Raw genomic sequence first — 18,905 nt, forward strand, 5'->3', positions numbered from 1 at the left:
GAAATCAGATTTGGTAACGTACTGCCACAGAATACAGCAGGTGGCAAAGATACATGTTTGCTTCAAATGGGGCTTGGACAATTGATGGGGAACAGTCCTCTGGTGACACTGAGCCTTGATGAGTCAGATGGGGCTTCTGGTTCAGGAAGTCACCACCCTGCTCGCTGCTGGAAGAGGACAGGATGACCATCCCAAACCCTACACCTTGTCTAAGCACCCAGTACTGGTTCCATTTAAAGGCAGGATGATGAGCTCACTTGGACCCATGGCCTGACCCAATATAGCAGCCTATTACATTCTGAAGTCATACCATACTGCTATAATGGAGCACAAATTTACCTTGTGAAACTACAAACACTTGGAGAAAATACTGCAGCACACAGGCAGAAAATTTTTGCTTCATCTTACAACTTGCAACATCCTGGTTTCACTAATTTTTGCTAATTTGGGCCACATTTCAGCTGACTGTGTCCCATTAGCAGGACTGACTCAAAGAGGCATACTCATGATCAGGGTCCTGAGGAGGGCTTAGGATAGCTGGAGTGTCCATGCTCTGGCACAGGCTTCTTTGCTAACTCACATAACTTTCTGTGGGTCTTATTTTTTATAGGGTCTCAGTTTCCCCATGGCACAATGACATTTTCCTTCTACAGAAATTATTAGGAACAATAAGGATGCACAACACTGCAAAGATGAGGTCTGCCTTATATCACCATATCTGAGCCTCGCTCGCCAGAAGGTGGTTAGCAGAACAAGATGTCAAAAATGTGGGGTGGAAGGAACCTCTGGAGGACATCTAGGCCAAAGAGAGACTTCATAACCTCCCTAGGAGACACATTTCAGTGATACACTACCTTTTTAAACCAGAACATTTCCCTTTATGCTCAATCTCAGCCATCCCAAACTGCAGTTTATGACTGCTGCCTCTTGCTTTCCTTCTGGTGTCACTGAGAAGGTTTGGATTCAATGGTCTTTGCAACTGCCACTCAGCTGAAGGCTGCTGTTAGCTCTGCCCTCAGCCTCCTCTTCAGCACAGTGAACAAGACCAGCTCTCTCAAATGCTCCCTGCATGCCACTTGTCTGAGGCCCCTCACTGTCCTCACCACACCCTGTTGGACCCTCTCCAGCTTCCCTAAGTCTGGTTAACCTGGGTTACAGGTGGCAAAACTAAGCACCTATTTCCCAGTAATGCCTCACCAGTGCCAGGAAGGGGAGAATAATAATAACAATAATCTCCATCAACCTGTCTGCCTCCACATAACATAGCTGCTCTTCTGCCTTGGCAATGAACCACCTGCTCTTGGCTCACACTGAACTTGGCATCCATCGTCACTCCCGGGTAGCTTCCAGCAGGGCTGCTCCTCAGCCAGCAAATTCCTGGTCCATACCAATGCACAGTCTAATGAACAGAGATCAGCATTTATTCTTGTTGGACACTGTGAGTTTTCTGCTGGAGTGATCTTCAGGTGTCTCAAGTTCTTCTGCATCGAAGCCCCAGCCATGCCCCAGTCTTAGCCACAGCCTCTATCCACCCACCAGAACGTATGATGATTTTTATTCTGTCTTTTGCCAGAAATAGTAAGTTTTGGTCAAAGTAGTCGTTGCACATGCTGCTGCAGCTTCAGGAAACAAAAAAGCACAGTCTAAGCAACAGCAGGGAAAATCTTATTTGATGTGTTCAGCAAGCTCTGAAAATGTTAAGGTTTTTTGAAAGAGACTGGAAATCTTGAATGGTTAGGGGGTATTCTGCAGCAGAAATTTCAGTAGGGAAGGGATTGGTGGACCACAGGTTCTGAAAGATGGATTCCAGAATCTGGGGATCTCCAGAGACCTCACAGTCACTCTTACCTGGTCTCTAAATGAAGGACAGAGCTGGAATCCCTTCCCATAATGTTCACAGTGGGTATTGCCCACCTGTGCCCTGGCTGCAGTGTATGCCTCGGAAATAAAGCAGAAAACTGGAGCTGAGGACTGCCATTTGATCTGACATTTTAGTGCCCATGTTTGGAGATGCTGACAAGCTGAGCAAAGCCAGAAAACTCAAAAGTAAACAGCACTGCCAGGAACACGTGCCATTGTATATTTCTAATGTTTTCACTGAACGAAAAAGATTGCCCAACTTCTGACTCTTTAATGGGATTCATAGAACTGGAAGGTTATTGCAAACTACAGGGGCTGTGCCACGTGGCTGGGGTAATTCTGTTCTTGGCACACACTGTTCAGCTTTTGCTCATGTTGCTGCTATGTAGCAATTGTGTTTCAGGCTGTCTTGGCTACACTGCAGCCAGATGTCTGTGATGATAGTGGAACAGCATCTAATTGTCTCTAGGTAATGTCCGTACTAGCCATCAGCTTTTCAAAACACATTGGCTCTCCACTGGAAATCTTACAGAAAACTCCTCCAGCAATGGCGATCTGGGTTGCCCAACGAAGCAGCTGCGGAGAGCATCTGTATCTGTGGGGGCTGATGCCTGGCTGGGCAGTGCTGCCCCACTGCTCAGCAGCACTGTCTCACTTGCCAGGCACAGGCATGTGGCACATGGGGCCATATGGCACAGGAGTGACACTGCTTTGGAACTGGGAGCCTGGGAACCCACTGGATGGAGGGGAAGCTGCAGCACAGCTCCAAGCCCAGAGGAGCTTGGTGAGCGCATACCTGAAGCAGCCAGGGAGACAGCTGGGTAATCCGGCACAGAGGATCCCAAAACCAGGGAGGCTGCCCTGAAAACACCTGAGCCCTGGGCTGCCTGCTGAGGAGCAGCAGGGGCTGGCTGGGGCAGCCTCAGCTGGGAGCAGTGGTGGCAGTGCTCCCACAGCTGGGCTGGGGACAGGGGTCTGGCTTTGGCACTGTTAGTCACAGGCTTCAAAGGAGTGTAAGGAAAGGGAAAGGTGAAAAGGAAGACAGGGCTGACACTTCTTTGAAAGAAGTAGAACAGAAAAGCAAGCAGCTGTGGGGTAAAAAGCCCTGTGTTTACTCCTGGAGGTGCAGACACAGCTGCCGTGAGACCCGAGCAGCAAAGGGTGGGCAACAGCAAAGGGCATCAGCCTTACCTTTGCCTTCCCCAAAAGAGTCCCTCTGTAACAACGTGACACTCATGGGATCTGTTAATGCTGTGCCTCAATTTAGTGCTTCCAGGTAACTTTTCTTAGCCTACTGTTCAAAGTCTCATGTAGCCTTTTTTTTTTTTTTTTTTCCCGAGAGAAATCTGCATCCTTCACAAACACAAATTCCTGAGCTGACTAATGCGGTCACATCTACTACACACAGAGTAAAACTCATCAGGCTCCAGTAATTGTGGCATTAGCTTAAAATCACAGGGTTCTCCTGGTTTTGTTTTAAGATTCAGAGAACGTATTCTTTGTCTTTTAAATTTTGCAGACATTATTCATCCCAAGAATTCCATTGATTTTTGACCATATATATTTCAAAACTAAAACTAAGCAAATCTTGCATAATACCATGTCACCATGAGCTCATTGTTGATGCTAATACTTGTGGTTAAAGTTTGACTAAAGAAATGCTATCACTATGTGCAGTGAGCAATGCACCAGAGAGGCATGGAGGGGTTCTCTAGCCCTGAAGTAGCTGCAGTGTAAATCCATTTCCTAGCAGCTCATTTTCCTGCAGTTGTGTAGATGCTAAGCATAAGCAGAGGTGTCCCCACACTGCCCTGAGAGTTAACTGCCATCTCATCTGTGTTTATCTCCACCAAGCCAAACTAACCTCTAAGCTTTTACTTACATTAGCAAAGGTAGATTATTAATGACGTATGTTAAATAACTGCTGTTTATTTTTGTGTTCCTTCTTGGGCTTGGGTATGTTTAATCCCTACAAACATAAACCTCTTGAAACAAATATAACCTAATGTACCCTCATATAAACTTTTCTTTAGGCTTCTCAGTCTCAAAAGATGCTCTCTGCTGGACAAGCAGCTGGGAGTACTGGATTCTTTCTATGAATTTTGAATAAAGGTCCATGCAGAATTTTATGTCACAGCAATAGAATGAGTATTTTGCTAAGAGGAAACACTGACCAGCTTTCTGCTCCAAGTTTGCACATGGAAGTTTTTTACAAGGGTGCATTGACCTGATATGCATTGACCAGATATAGAATAGGTAAATCTCTGATATTCTTTCAATAAATTTTTCTGTCATGCAAGTCACAATGAAAACATGAACAGGTGCTGTACAGCATGTCTTGCCTATATGCATGCAAACATATAGGCATATGCAAAGTGAGATATTTCCACTTTAATATGCAGTTTACTAGGCTAGATAGAAGTTTCTTTTTGTCTTTTAAAAAATAAACTAATTTTCTACCAGAAGAGTGAGAAAATTTCAAGACATTTCTCAAAGTTCTATCAGAGAAGTCATGATCAGTGTACAGATGTTACAAGGAAAACACTCCTGAGGTTGCTTGTCATCCCCTCTGTGCTCTTCCAACATTATTTATGGTCACTCAGAAGGCAGTGGCACAATTGGGAATAAAATCTGCACAGCACATCTGGGAATAAAATCCGTGTCTTCTGATTCATCCAGAAGGGAGCGGGGAAGCAAAAGAAAATGGGTAAAAGGCAAAAGTAAAATGTGAAGGGGGAAGAAAAGTTATACCACCAGAGCTGCCAAAATCAGCATCTTTTTCTGCATGCTAGTGTGTATCCCGCTGACAAATTCAAAGCTAAGAGGTGATATCAGAGTCCAAGTGAAGAAGAAAATAGAGTTATTTTAAGAATGAGCTGGAGTAAACACTGTCTTTTTTGTCATCAGCAATCAGAGGATTAATTCCCCATGTGTGAGTAGGGACAGTACCTTGGTTTTACATGGTGTTTTTCATTAGCGAGGAAAGGAGGTTTGTTTGGCTTTTTTAATTACTGAAGCAATTCCATCTCAGTTTAAAAAACAGGGCTCAAAAAGGTGATGTGACATGCCAAAGATGTATGGAAATGCAGTCCAAAATAAAGGCTCAGGTCTCTTGGGATGTGGCCCATTGGTCTAAATACACTATTGATACTACTAGATACTACTGTTTCTTTAACACATTTATTATGATGTTTTTTCTTCTTATCAAGAGTAAAGATAAGTAAGTTATGCATTCAGTCTTCTTGGTGGCAATCTGCAAGGTATTAATAATAATTCTCATGCTCATATTCAAAGAAACTGATACAGAAAATAGAAAACCACATGTAATGTTTAGTGATCAAGACATTCTGTATTGAGGAAAGCACCTAAGGACTTAGGGAAAGACTGAGGAAATACTGAAATAATTAAGATTACTTTTACAAATGGGAGCTCTAAAATTCTTAATAAGCTTCTTCAGACTGCCAAATGTCCTAAGTGTCTGCTCACACAAAGACAGGCTGTGCAACTACAGGGACAAACCTCCAGGTGGACTGTCCAGGTGGGAAGATGCTCGTCCCTGAGCAAGACTGGTACAGACGAAGCAGAACCAAAGTGTAATTTGGATCTTGCAGTTGGAGGAAATGAGTCACAGAGTAGTTCAGTGACACTAAGTTAAGCTACATCCATAAGCTTACCTAAGCTAAGTCTGAGGTTTGCAGTATATTAAAAGCATACCCAGCTTCTGAATCACAGGTCTGAGTCCTTTGCTAATAGAGAAGCTGCTAGATGATTGCAGATATTTTTAAATGACAAAATAGGAAAGAAATAGAAATTCATTCTCACGGTTACTTAGACTGTCGTTTCTGTTCAACAAAAAGAACATCCCTGCTTCTTTCCTTTTCATAGCTGTCATCACAGATATCTTTCATCAGCATGCTGTGTTTAGATATATGAAGTACTGTAAGTCCAAAATGTTAGTTTGCAAGCCCAGGTTTGCAAATTGAAGACAATGTGTCGACTGGGAAGTTGGATTGTGAGCAAAAAAGATTGCGAACTTCTAACTTTGCATTAATATTTTATATAAAAATTAAGGGGGGAAATGGCATGAAAAACCAGACAACAAAACCAACACAAATCAATAAAAAACATTTTAAAAGATAGTACACTTTTATTTATGAAAATATTAAATCATGTTTATATGATAGAATAATCAAACTGAAGGGAAACCTTAATACTTGTAAATTTGTGTATATGATGCAGCTGCAGGGAGATAAAACCACTTGAGTGACTGGATATGTTTCTTCTGCTTTCCTCCATTTCTTTTAAGCCTTAATTAAAGCCAGATGTTTCTTATTGCCTTTTTTTTTGTTTTCAAGCCTGCCCAAAGTGCTGTGCCAGCAGTAAACACCATCTCTGACTCTTTTTTTTATGTGTCAACTGCATCTGGCTGAGTCAGAGTCGCAAACCAGTAAAATTCCAGCAAAGCAATGCAAGCTTTCACTCCTGCTGTCATTCCTGTTGGGAGCGGGAAATTGGCATTGCTGTTTCTGGGACTGATGCACAGGAGCCATAAAAATCCAGCGTGTGCCTGAGAATCTTGACCCTGGCAAATAACGCTGGAGGCAGACTGGAATGCTGTATAGCATGAACACAACTGCCCCTCCCATACTCTAGGAGTGCTGGGAGTGATTTCTTGTGCTTAATTGCTATTCAGTTGTATAGGACTGCAGTCTGTTTTCTATTTCTTCTTTCTCCTCCTCAGGGACTCAATGGCTGGTAACTACAGCATGTAAAAGTAACCATTTCTTCTCCCATTTCATGCCCTTACTTGACATTGACCTCTTAGGTGCCATCTCTGGCAGAATATTTTGTCAGTAAATGGCAGTGGTCTATATGTGAGAGCTTTCTTTCCAAACCAAATTGCAAAGTAGTAATGCAGTAATATTTATTATTATGTTTTTCAACTACTTTTTAAACTTATTTTCCTTTTAAGAAGTGTATCAAATGTAGAAATCCATGAACTACAACAAATACCTAGCAAAGAGACAGAAATTACTGTTCCAAAAAGTCATCTGAGGACAAGTTATGACTTGCTTGACAAATATTAGGCTTTTTACTCCCACATATTTTGAGCAGGCACATATTGTACCTAGAATAGATTACAAGGACACATTTTCCAGCAGGTTTCCAGTTGTCTTTCTCCCTTTTAACAGATGTGCTATTGTTGCACAGTCGTTGGGAGTCAGGCTTGCTTCAACTACTGCACATGCTAAAGGGCTTTTTGGAAAAAAACTCCTCTCTTTTCTTCCACCAATTTTTGTACCAGAAACTCCCACCCCAACTGCTGTAGTTCAGAGGAACTGAAACATGTAGCAGGAGGGCATTAAGGGACCAGATACACTAAAGTTTTCCAGTGCCTCAGTTTTAAGGGAAGTGAACCTGTAGGATTTAAATTCCTTGCTGTCTTATTTGCTTTTAGTTCAATCTGTTTTTAGTTACAAGGAAAAAAAGTATTTATTTACAGAATAGAGAACAAATATCACAGTTTCTAATGACAAGGTAGTACTGACCTTTCTTGAATTCAATTGTTCAAATGTCTGTGTGGGTTATGGCAGTAACCTGTATATCCCACCCCATCCTGTCCCATAAATGGTTATATTTTTTTCCCTGAAAACATGACAGACATCTTACATGAATAAATCAATTTTATTTAAATAAAATTACAGGTGCATCTTGTCTACTAAAAACTACCATATAGTTTTTCAAAGGCTCCATTATTTAAAAATAATTTAAATTTTCTTGAGAGCAGCTACCTTTTTCTGAGTGGTGTTTGTAAACTTGTTAAACTTCCCTCTCCTCATTCAACTCAAACAATATCTGTTGCTAATGAAATGATGGAGGCTGTACCTTTTTCACTGTAATAGTTCCAATACTGTTCCTGGGAATCTCTTTTAAACATGGATTGAAAGGAATGGGTCAGGTGTCCTACGTAAATAAACCCCGCCCCATAAAAAAAACCCGCCCTGAAACAGGGTGTTTCTTTTCTTTTGTGGCACCATAAATACATCAGGCACAAAACCCCACTATGACACTCACTTTGTGTGTACTCTAAGTATTAAAAATTAAATTCAAGAGCCTACTGTTTCTTTGAGACTTCAATATCTGTTTTCCCTTGCATTTCTTCAAGTTTAATAATGTGATGCCACCTTCTCTAATGCAAAGAGAAGAGAAAAACTCAACAAAGTGGAGGCACCAGATCCTACAACTGTCATTCATCTACCACAGTCCAGCTCTGCATTCCCTGAAGAGCATCTGGTAATATTTGAGTAACAGAAGAAACACCCTTTTGCAGGACCAAACCTGACAAACTGGCACTATTTGAACAGAATTTGTTGTCCTGCACTAGCATGTGTCCAAAAAAAATTACAAAATACATTTTTTTAGAAGGAGCTGTAGAGGGGAGAGGCTGTTTTCTGGCAAGACCACCTGACCATGGCCACCTTACTGCTGATGAATATGTAAAATGGCCAGCAGCATGCATCCCACATCAGTCCTCTGGAAAACAGAGCTGTGCCACAACTTGCCCATGCCAGTCATTCAAAACATGTATTTAGAGCCAGAGTGATGCTTTGAAAGTCTTAGGGGCAGTGTGCTTTTGTACAACATCATTTTCTGATGTCTTTTACCACAAGCCAGTTATTTCTCTTTTCTTGAAGCTGGAACACATCCCAAGTGACATGGAACACTGGGAAGAACACTCTGCTTTTCACTAGATCAAGACTTCAGTTTTAATGGAGAAAACAAATGCAATTAAAACTAATATTATTTTTTAATTCACTTGCTGCTGTGGATAGTTGGGCATGAAGCTTCTGTGCAAGCAACATCTGCCTCCCCTTCCCCCTCAGCTCACTGTGCAGCACTGAGCAGGCTGCCTGGTGACTGCAGGGGTGACACAGGGAAAAGGATTCAAAACCATCTTATCCTGCCCACAGATCAGCATTGTCCACTCCTGACCCAAGTTCTGGGTCACGTGTCTGCTCTGAATCCTGCAGAAAAACCACTTAATTTCACCAAAGGAAGGAAATATCTTTGGGAAAGAAAGTTTCCTTCAGCTGCTGCCTGACTGGACATCTCTCAGCCTTTCTGGAAAAGAAGTTGCTCCAGGAGCCAAGGGAAGGCAGAGTCACTTCCACTGCCTTACAGAATCAAATGATAGCAGAAAGACAGGACTGTCTAGGCATAAGAATGAATAACTGCAGTGGCTTTTGATCTTCATAGACCTCTTTGGTCTTCCTACCAATCCTGGTAGTGTCTCTGTAGGAGTGAACACACTACACACTCTTCAAGGAACCATGAATGGGTTTGCAGCGAGAAGTTCTTTCTGTTTAGCATAAAGCCCCAAGCAGAGACACAAGGCAAATGGAAGATTCTGGGGGTTTTATCTTGTTCTAATGTCTTCCAGGTCTGCACAGTTATTTATGCACAGTTACTTGCAGGGCAGTAAACATGCATATTTGGACACCCTAATTATGGAAACTTAAAAGTATGTTCAGTGGCAGCTGAAAAACATTTTGCTTAGCTTTTAGTAAAGCAACGTGCAGACTTCATTGTGCCACCTCATACGCTCCAAGTCAGTCTAATATTAGTTGAATTTTCTTTGGAGTACTAGTGCAACCACTGCAAACTGATACCAAGCTTACCCTCCAAAAATAAAGATGTAACAGTGTAGATGTAGACATCATAGGGGAATGATAATTGCATAGCAAGTTGTAGTAATGAATGAATAAGATGGCAAAAAAAGGTAGAAATGAGGTATCAATTAGCCTAATAGTTGAGCAGGTAAGCCATATTCATACTAAATTTCATCTTCTGACTCATGATCTCGTTCACATGTTTTCAGTAAACCCATTTCCATGGATTGGGACCGTTTAACCTTTGAACGAACTGCCCTGGAAAAACAACAAAGGAAAAAGTTGTCAATAACAACTCAAAGGCTCATCTGACCATTTTTACATGGCAAAAACCTGTTTAACTCTTGCATCCCATCAGCGAGTTAGGATAATTGATTTATAAAGGCTTGTAGTGTTTCACAGTGGAAGACACCCTAAAGAGGAAATAGTGACTTCAAGCAGAATCTGGGCAGAATCTAACCACAGGCCTTGGCTGTGGATGTCTTTATGCTGGCATGAGTGACTACTATACAATGCAAGCACGTACATGGCATTCAAAACCAGGTTGGACTGGGCTTTGAGCAACCTGGTCTAGTGCAAGGAGTTCCTGCCCATGGCAGGGGAGTTTGAACTTGATGATCTTTAAGGTCCCTTCCAACTCGTTCTGTGATTAGTAAGTGTTGCCTTTAGTGATACCACCTGACTGTACTGCTGGTAAGAGCTTGTTCTTATGCACCTAAAACCACCTTAAGCAAACCTCAGTGTACCGTCTGGAAAGTTCAGTGCCGTGCCAACCGACCCTTGGAAGGCAACTCTGCTCAGTGCGATCAACCTCATCTGAGGCCTCGTCTGGTGCTGCAGCAGCCACTGTTCCCAGCATCAGAAGGGATGTAGGACTGCTGCCACCTTCTCAACAGCTGCCATTCTTTACACAGCAAACCAGTTACCCAGCCTTGACTGTCAGTGCCTTTCGGACTGAAATCCAGAAAGAACTGGCACCTCAGAGCAAAGCAACTCTGCAAGAGCTACATATGGCCAAAGCATGACTAAATAGGGTTATTAGGATAGTAGGGGTAAAATTAAGGGGTGAGAAGCATGTTTCGGACAGTGCAGGCAAAGGCTTGATAAGGTCCTGTGGGCAGGTGATCACTTTTTCTGATGACCTGGTGGCAGAATCAGGCTCATTTTTACAGCAAAATTAACACTGTAGTTGTGTGGCGAGGAAAACAGCTAACTTTAGACATTAGGGGTTGAAACTGGTTAGTAAAAAGAAATCAGGTCTGGTCACAGGAAATTTCTAGCAAGGAATCCTAAGTAATAATCTTCAAAGTTAAGTCATGAAGCCTGCTGACTAAGCCATTTGAAATTAGTGGAGATGAGAGAAAAGATGCTGCAGGTAAAAGAAGTCTCTCCTTCTTCTAACTTTATAAGCACTTAGAAAGACTTCTAGAGCTCATTTTATGCTGTCAGAGATGTATTTATGAATGTTTTCCTCCTTTCTTCTGAAACAATGATTCATGTGTTTTTCACTGATTAGTAATATCTATTTTTATTTTACCTTGCCTGACAATTAATTTCTGTTAATGAATTTATTTGGATGTATCAGTGAAACTTCCCTAAAATAAAGCTCCTGCTAGGCTAAATAGATAGGTCACCAATGTTTTAGTGTTTCAAGTAACTTACCAGCTGACAATTGTGTAATTCACTGCAAGTATAAGAAAAGCAAAGGCATAATGCCAGCAATAGCACATGGTCAGGAACATCATATTAGTATGATCTGTTTGATTCCACTCTGGGCTCCCATTTGGAGGGTAAAGTACAAAGCCAATCTGTAATAAAATAAAAGATATTTAGCACATGTCATTTGATGTGTATCCTATGCCATATCATGCTTTATGCTACCCATCAAGGCAAATTTTCTTACAGTGCTGCTTATTTCTGTGTTTATTATTAATAACAGTTTTGCATTCACTCTCAGATGCAATGGATCACCTTACACAGTTCTGTGCAGAAATGTCTTTGAAGATGCAGAGCCAGTCCCAGAGACCCACTGCTCTTGCCCAGAAAATGAAGGACCCTGCCCAACAACACAGCCCTGCAAAAATCACAATTATGTGGTGTAAGGAGAGGGGTGCTCAGATGTGCTCAGCTGTGTGTACTCTGAACTGCAAGCGCCTCACCAAACAGAAAACCTGCCCAGCCACTTACACTGACTCAATTCTTCCCAACAGTATCTGGGAATGTGTTACGTGGTTGAGAAGAGGAATAATGAATGAATAAATAAAGGTGAGCCACAAGTCTATTCCTTCTGGGCCATCCAGGGAAAAAGTCAGGTTTGAAATTACATAAAAGTGGAGCTTCCTTATGTAAAACTATAAGTTCTTGTGAAATACACAGCTGATTTTTTTATTCAGAGCTGGGAAAGATCAAATACCTATTCATGAATAAGATGGGGAAACTATTAATCCTGTGGCTACACAGGGGTCTGCATGACAAGTATCAGCCCCTCTGTACTGCCTAATATTCTTCAAAGTCATAACTCAGCAGTTTAGTTGAGAATTTAGAAGCTGGGAAGAGGAGAGGAAGGAGGAGGGGAGTGGATTTTGCATTTCCATGAAGAGAATTCAATGAATGAGGGTGTTGATGATGCAGAAAGAAAGTCCCTTTACCTTTTACAAATTTCCCATGCTGCAGCCAGTGTGTGGTTTTCAGTCACACAGATGGTTGAAGTCTGATGCGGGTGTGAAAAAAGCCACACTTAAATCTCTTATATTTTTAGTTCTTCAGTTTTTTACTTTGAAACAAAACCCTCATTGTCTCCAGAGCTAAAGAAATAGTCTGTTCTAAAATTAGACTAGGTAGACAACAAAGAATAAATGGTTGCATCTATTCCTCTTTTGCAAAGCTTCTTAAATCAACAAAGAAAAGTTTACAAACAAGAAAATAAAACAGCAAGTGCTGCAGCACCACATTCTTGAGTTCACTTATAGAAAAATACAACCTACTCAAAGGTCTGTCTTCTTGCCAGAGCAAGCATTTAAATATTTGATTTGGTGCTGAATGTCCAGTTCTCCTCAGGAACAGCAAACGTTTTTATTCATCGTGTCTGGCCAGCATATGAAAAAGGGAAGCCAGTCTAGACATGCTGGAAAGAAAAACTGTTGGAGTGACCTCAGTTCTCCACTATAAGATGAAACACACACCAGCACTAGTGCTCCTATTCCTTTGTTACAAGAACATTGTTACAAGAAAAAATTGTCTCAGCAATTCATTGAATGTCTCTCTTGTTCTGATAGCAAAGAAAGTGTTGCTATCTAATATCTGTTAGTTGAATAGAATCACAAGGAAGTGAGGGCATGGAAACTACATTTTGAAGAGTCCTTTCAGGAGCCACATCCCTGAAACATCAAAGTTTTGGCTGTTGTTTTTTCTGCTCAGTTCCCAGAGCACCAGAAAAACAGGAGGCTTTATATCACCCAATCTCTTAACATGGGTTGGTAGCTTAAGTACCTTTTGAGCCAGGAAACATCAGAGAGGCCTTTGCCTCACCTGTTCAGTACTCCACTGGGCATCTACTCACTGCTCCAGCAGCTGACAGTGGAGACTCTCTTTGTAAAAGACTGCATGTATTTCCGTGCTCTAAAATCACTGCCATTCAGCTGGCCAATTTGGAACAGGATGTTAAAGGGATCAGAGAGAATGGTCAATGACTGTAGTAAGGGAGTGCTCAAGAAAATCACCTTAGCTTTTTTATTGATTCAACTAATGGGCACTAGAAGTAAAAGGGCTTCTTCTTCTTCTTCTGTAAAATGGATATGAGAGATACTTTTATCTCTTTAAAGGAACATTAAGACTGCATTGTGTTATAAGTCTTTTGATGTCTGTGTTTAAAAGGCAAATGGATCACCTGTGAAATATCTGCAAAGGGTTAAATGACTAATTTTGGTGAGGAAGAAATTCCTAAGGCAGAAAAGTGACCTACCTGCCAGAACCAGCTGCCTTGTAATATGCAGAGGCTTGTACGGAGCATTTCTAGCACAATACTGCCACGGAAGAAAACTTCCAAAAATATGCAGGCAGCAGCTCCAAAGATAGCAAATAGCAGTAACTGATGAACATGAACATCCAGCATAGCTCTCCCATGGAGATGGTAGCAGAAGAGAAAACCTGGAATAAATTGTGATCAGTTTAAGATCTTTTCTTCCCTTGTAATCTCCCTGCGTTTGCTTTTAGAAAACAGCGAAACTTTGGCATGTCTTTTATGCCAGTATCACCTTCACTCACATTGCTTTAGCTAACTAGTTGTGCACCATGCCAGTACACACACTGAAGCACCTGCCAGAGCTATTGAGCACTTACCTGAAAGACACTTGTACTGCTATTTCCATAACATTTCTGTTGCTGTCTGAGCCAGTTAGGAAAGCACAGATAGACCTTTCCAGTATGTGATCATGATCTGGGCTGCAGTGCAGACAAACCCTCAGCAGCTTAAGGAGGGCCAAGATTGATCTTTTCTTGATCTCTTCTAAGTATTTCAGGGGCTTATATACCCCAGCTCCTGTAGGCTAATTCTCTAAGGCGGGTTTAAGGTTCCCAGACCAAAGACCAATACCCTTCCAGCAGATTCTTGCCCACCTCTGCAGGGAGAGGTAAACTGACCTTCAATAAAGACTGCCAAGGAAAGCATCATCCTGTCTGTGGCTGCTGGCAATGCATTGGTCCCATGTGCCACAATGTCAACCAACCCAGAAATGCCATAGAAGAGGTACATGGTGGCGTGTTGCCAGTTCATCAGGTGATCCCAGTGCTTTTTCTCATAGTTATACAACTTCAGATGAGGTCCATCAGGAACAAACTGCTCAGCCACCATTCCTGTGCATGAAACAAGAAATAGAACCATTTGTTCCGGTGCTTAAGATATAGACTGATGATAAGTCTTTATACAAACCATATATTCCCACCCAGTATAAAGCCACTAAATTTGAGGGTTAGTCTGGTTGTTCTGGGTGATTGCTATGTTTTGGTCCCTTCTGCCCAGTACAGCCATTCCCAATAAAATTTTTAACACGTTGTCCAAATTCAAGTGAAGATGCACAGAGGCCTCAAAGATACTAATTTTATTTAAATTCTCAAGAAAATAGGCAGTGGGTGGAGGAGAGATGAAATAAGCTGCTTTGCTAAGGGAAAAACCACAGAGTGATTTATTAAGCAATATATTAAGCATCACATAATCTGGAGGGGAGAAAGTCAGAGGAAGACAGACTTCGGCTCCGGTCCTGGTGGAATTATTTGCATCTTGCAGTTTCCAGTAGTGAAAATGAGAACAACTATTCTGTGCTGCTTTTTCTCCTTTTAAACAATTGCTATTGTAGTAGTCCCCTGACTGAATTTTTCAGCTGCCTTTCCCAGTGGTTCAAATATGAGTGTAACACATGCTAAAGTCTCCAAAAGAAAAATTTACCGTTTCAGTGCCCTGCCACATGCAGGATGACAGAGTTCAGACCCTTAATTCAAAGGGGATTTTTCCTCTATAGCCATAAAAGGAAACCCCTCCACGGTGCAGGGTTAGTAAAGGTCCCATGATAATGTACACTGAGTTAGTGTTTGAATCACTGCTCCACCCTCTCTCTCCCTTACCTCGGCCCCTCAGTGTCTTGCTAACTAGCTGCAGTACTCCAGCAAGTGGAAAGCTGCTTTTAGATCCTTTATATGATCAGTGAAGTTTACAAAGGGTTTAAAATCTGTTATGTTTTTTAAAACATTAAAGCTAATTATGTTGTTTATAAAGCATGGGCCAGTATCTTGCTGTATCGGTAGATATGCTGCAGAGTAAATACATTGTTTTTCCACCTTTATTTCAAGTTTTCCTGACATGGAAACAGCAGGTTTTACTCCTTCTGCTGCCTTTATTGTTTGTCTTTGCCAAGTGTTCTTGTCCATGTTTTTTATTAGAATTGAAATTATCATATGTTAAAATAATAGCTTTTTGTCTCAGAGTGAAAATAAAAACACTAGATGAATGTTTTAACTGCCCAGCTACCTCTAGACACAGACTGGGAGATTTGTGGAAAAGATGTCCATGCTCCTACTTCAAAATGAATGCTAGTATTTAGATTTTTATCATTTTTTAAGACAGATCAAAATTTATACTGTAGGCACAACACCCCTTCAGTGCTGATGTATCTTAACTGATTCAACTCCCAGAGTGAAAGGAAAAACAAGAACAAGATTTTGTCACAGCCTGCACCTTGATTAGAAATCAGGCAATACTAAGCATCTAAAGAAGAGTAGATAAATAGAACATAAAAGTCTATCTAAGAATGCTTCTGTGGGTTTGTACCGAGACCTGGACAAAGCAGAAGGAGAAACAGCTCCCTTACACCCACCCCACACCTCATAGCCACAGTCCTGTGGCGATAAAATCTGGAGCTCAGTCTTTCTTTCTGAATGTTTTCACTTCTGAATGACACTAATGGAAAATCATCTGCATAATTTACATATTTTATCAATAACTTATTGGGCACTGTCACCACCCAAGATGACTGGATTCAAAATAGAAAAGCCATGCCCCCACAGTCTGGTGCTCCCAGTCTGCATATGAGAACCCCTTGCCTAAATACCTTATCTCCCTCCCTGAGGTAGTGAACAGCACATGAACACTGAGATGGACCACCTGTGAAGCAGCCAGGAGGCCTCAAAGAAGCTCCATGAGAGCACTAGGGATGGAAACTATGTTACAGACATAATTGTGTGGACAAAACACCAAAACCCAACGAGATCTGTTTTATCAGAGAACAAAATTTTTAAAAAAGAAGTCTTAAAAAGAACAACTTTTTTGTTATCTGCCCTAAGTCCTCCTTACTTACCAATGAGGGCAAAGGCGGCTTTGATGATCCCCTCAACAAACTCCAGGCGCTGAAATCCTGCCCTGGAACCGAAGTAGCAAGCGTTCTTGTTTTTTCGACAGGCGTACTTCAGTGGGTACTTCACTGACCACCATAAGCCAAAAAGAAGAAAAAAGCTTCCAGGGAGGGCATGCCCTTTGAAATTGCCCATGGTTTTCTGCTAGGCAACACCTGAAGGAGAAACAAATGAACACCAATCATGGGAGTAGCGGGAGGATTCTGTGGGTTATAATTTTAAAGTACCTCCTTGCATAGATCAAAAAAGTGTCACTGAATTAAGTACTCACACTTTATTTAAAAATAAATGTGTGTACTTATCTTTCCTGACTGTTCAAAACACCCAGCCAGCCAGTCTTCCCAGCTTCATAGCTTTGCAGAACAAGAGTCAGAGACCCAACTGCAGAGCAGCTGACTATGTCTTGCTGTTGAAGTTGTACTAGCAAAAAAGAGAACACAAATATTCACTATTTGTTTCTTTCACCCTTAGAGAGGGTTTTTCCTCCACAAAGGGAAACCAAGACAATACCTGACTGAAGGAAAAATTAATTGTATATACATCTGATGGGTAATTCTTAACTAATAAATTGTATTTTGTATTTCAATCTAGTTGACTCGTTACAATTTACAAACATCAAGTAATTATCAATATTTAATAGGAAAATTATGCACCCACAAGAAGATACATATTATTGAGTACATAAAGTGCACTGAAGGGTAAGGTTATTGGTTGGTCAGGATTATACAGTCCTTTAAAAAAAGTGCCATTAATAAAACCTAGTAATTCTGGTCATCATCCCAACTTTTAGGATAGTTGAACAAGTAATTTCTTACTTAAAATGATTGTTCTAACATTAAATGGTAATTTTTCTTTAAGTTATTATAAACTAAGTTGTTGTGAATCATGGCCCAAAGGCACACTAAATCTTTGCATGGGCAACAATCAGGAATAACTTTAGAAGGATTGCCAGTCTGTACTTTCTGTTATTACTGTTGCTGACCTAAAACTTTAAATGCCACACTACACTGGAGACATCTGGTTACAAACAGAACATGGAGGCTCTGGTATATTTTTCTTTTTCATAAGTATTTCCTATGGTCAGCTCTGCATAAGAAGTTTTAAACTGCGGCTTGTGGGCCATGGAGTACTTGCAGCTGGTTCACGTAATGCTGTCTAGTCACGTAGCATGAGCCCTCCCCTATTTCTGGAGGCTAAATTCCACTGAAAGCATTAATTTTATTTTCATTTTTTTAGGAAGAGAAACTTTTCCACATGCCCAGATCCTGGAGCTGCTGTAAGACTATTTGAACTGCATGAGGAGAGGTGACCTATATAGCCACAAAGGAGAAGGAAAAAAAAATAGGATAGCATGAAGCAGACTGTGATTTAAACAGGAATGCTGAAGAGGGTCCTGTGCCCCCTGACTGTCCCTCCTCTTTCAGAGTGATCCTCTTTCAGAGTGATCTCTCCCACTGTAAGGGCTGCAGAGGGGGACAGGTGAGCTTTAAGTTTTCCCTGGATAAAACTCCGCTTAGCTAATTTCTAGGGAAGGACTGGACAAGTACAAGTAAAAAGAACTGTGATACTGGTTGCCCAAGCAAGACCATTTCTGGATGTGTCCTCGCAGGTATTTCCAGTGTTGGCATCTGTGGATGGAAGCCTGGCAGGAGAGTGTGCCCAGGTGGCTGTGCTGAGCTCAGGGAAGCAGCACCTGCCAGTTGTGGGGCAGCCAAACGGGGCATGAGGAATGCGTTTAGGAATGAAACCTAAAGGGTTCCCATTTGGGATTCCTGCTGTATGGGGAAGGGCTTCAGCATGTCACTTGTCTCCGACCAAGAAGAAAAGCAAAGATGCCATGCCCAGAGCTGCTGTGGGGGATTTTGGCTCACTGGGCATCCAGCCAACCCCTCAGGTCAGAGCAGCAGAGGCCATGAGGAGGAGCAAGTGGCGGCAGACCCAGTAGGCAGCTCTCAGCACGGGTACCCCAGGCACCAGGGTGGTGGTGACCCCCCCCATCTCCACATACAAAATGCTGAATTAAGCTCTAAACCTCTCTGGGGCTGAGCACGTGTTAGTGGTGCCAAATCAGCCTTCTTGGGAGCTGAGCATCTCTGATCCCAGCCCAGGGTGGGCTGGGCAGGGCAGGAGAAAGATTTGGCACCTTTCTCTGCCTCCTCAGCCTCCCCCACCACCCCTGAAGTTCCTCTGGGCTGACACCTGTGTGTTTTATCTGCAGGTGGGGAAAGCACTGCTCACTCTGTAGCAGCCTCCAGCACAGCTGGGCTCTCAGTGGTGAGGTCAGGGGCTCAGACCCATAGGTTAGACCCAGCACCTGCTATCCCAAAGAAGAGGTACTTCATTTTGGGACATCTTTAGTTCAAAGAGTCTGAGCAGCTCACACATCACTGCCAGTACTCACTGCACCATTTTTTGCCTCAATAAAGGGCTGTACTAATTAGATAGGGGCCTAAACTTTGCTTTAACCTTTAAAGT

At 41.9% G+C, this 18,905-nt stretch overlaps 1 protein-coding gene across 1 annotated transcript; it reads right to left on the bottom strand.

Annotated features, from left to right (window-relative positions):
• Positions 1 to 7,573: 7,573 nt before the first annotated feature.
• On the bottom strand, positions 7,574 to 16,587 carry TMEM45A (transmembrane protein 45A). Its single transcript, XM_050332622.1, has 5 exons — positions 16,376 to 16,587; positions 14,169 to 14,381; positions 13,492 to 13,676; positions 11,193 to 11,338; positions 7,574 to 9,788 (listed from the first exon to the last, which is right to left on the bottom strand). The coding sequence occupies exons 1-5, from the start codon at positions 16,563 to 16,565 to the stop codon at positions 9,695 to 9,697; spliced, it is 828 nt and encodes a 275-aa protein (XP_050188579.1). The 5' UTR covers positions 16,566 to 16,587; the 3' UTR covers positions 7,574 to 9,694.
• Positions 16,588 to 18,905: the final 2,318 nt, after the last annotated feature.

The sequence above is a fragment of the Myiozetetes cayanensis genome, unplaced genomic scaffold, assembly GCF_022539395.1.
Source record: "Myiozetetes cayanensis isolate MyiCay16 unplaced genomic scaffold, myiCay2020 scf5-8, whole genome shotgun sequence".
Lineage (NCBI taxonomy): Eukaryota > Metazoa > Chordata > Aves > Passeriformes > Tyrannidae > Myiozetetes > Myiozetetes cayanensis.

Excerpts from the sequence above, each read along its gene's own strand:
- TMEM45A (XM_050332622.1), bottom strand. The coding sequence starts at position 16,565 with ATGGGCAATTTCAAAGGGCATGCCCTCCCTGGAAGCTTTTTTCTTCTT. Across the intron at positions 13,677-14,168 it reads CTTGGCAGTCTTTATTGAAG|GTTTTCTCTTCTGCTACCAT; the intron begins GTCAGTTTACCT and ends AATTTATTCCAG. Across the intron at positions 9,789-11,192 it reads AATTACACAATTGTCAGCTG|GGCAGTTCGTTCAAAGGTTA; the intron begins GTAAGTTACTTG and ends TTGTTTTTCCAG.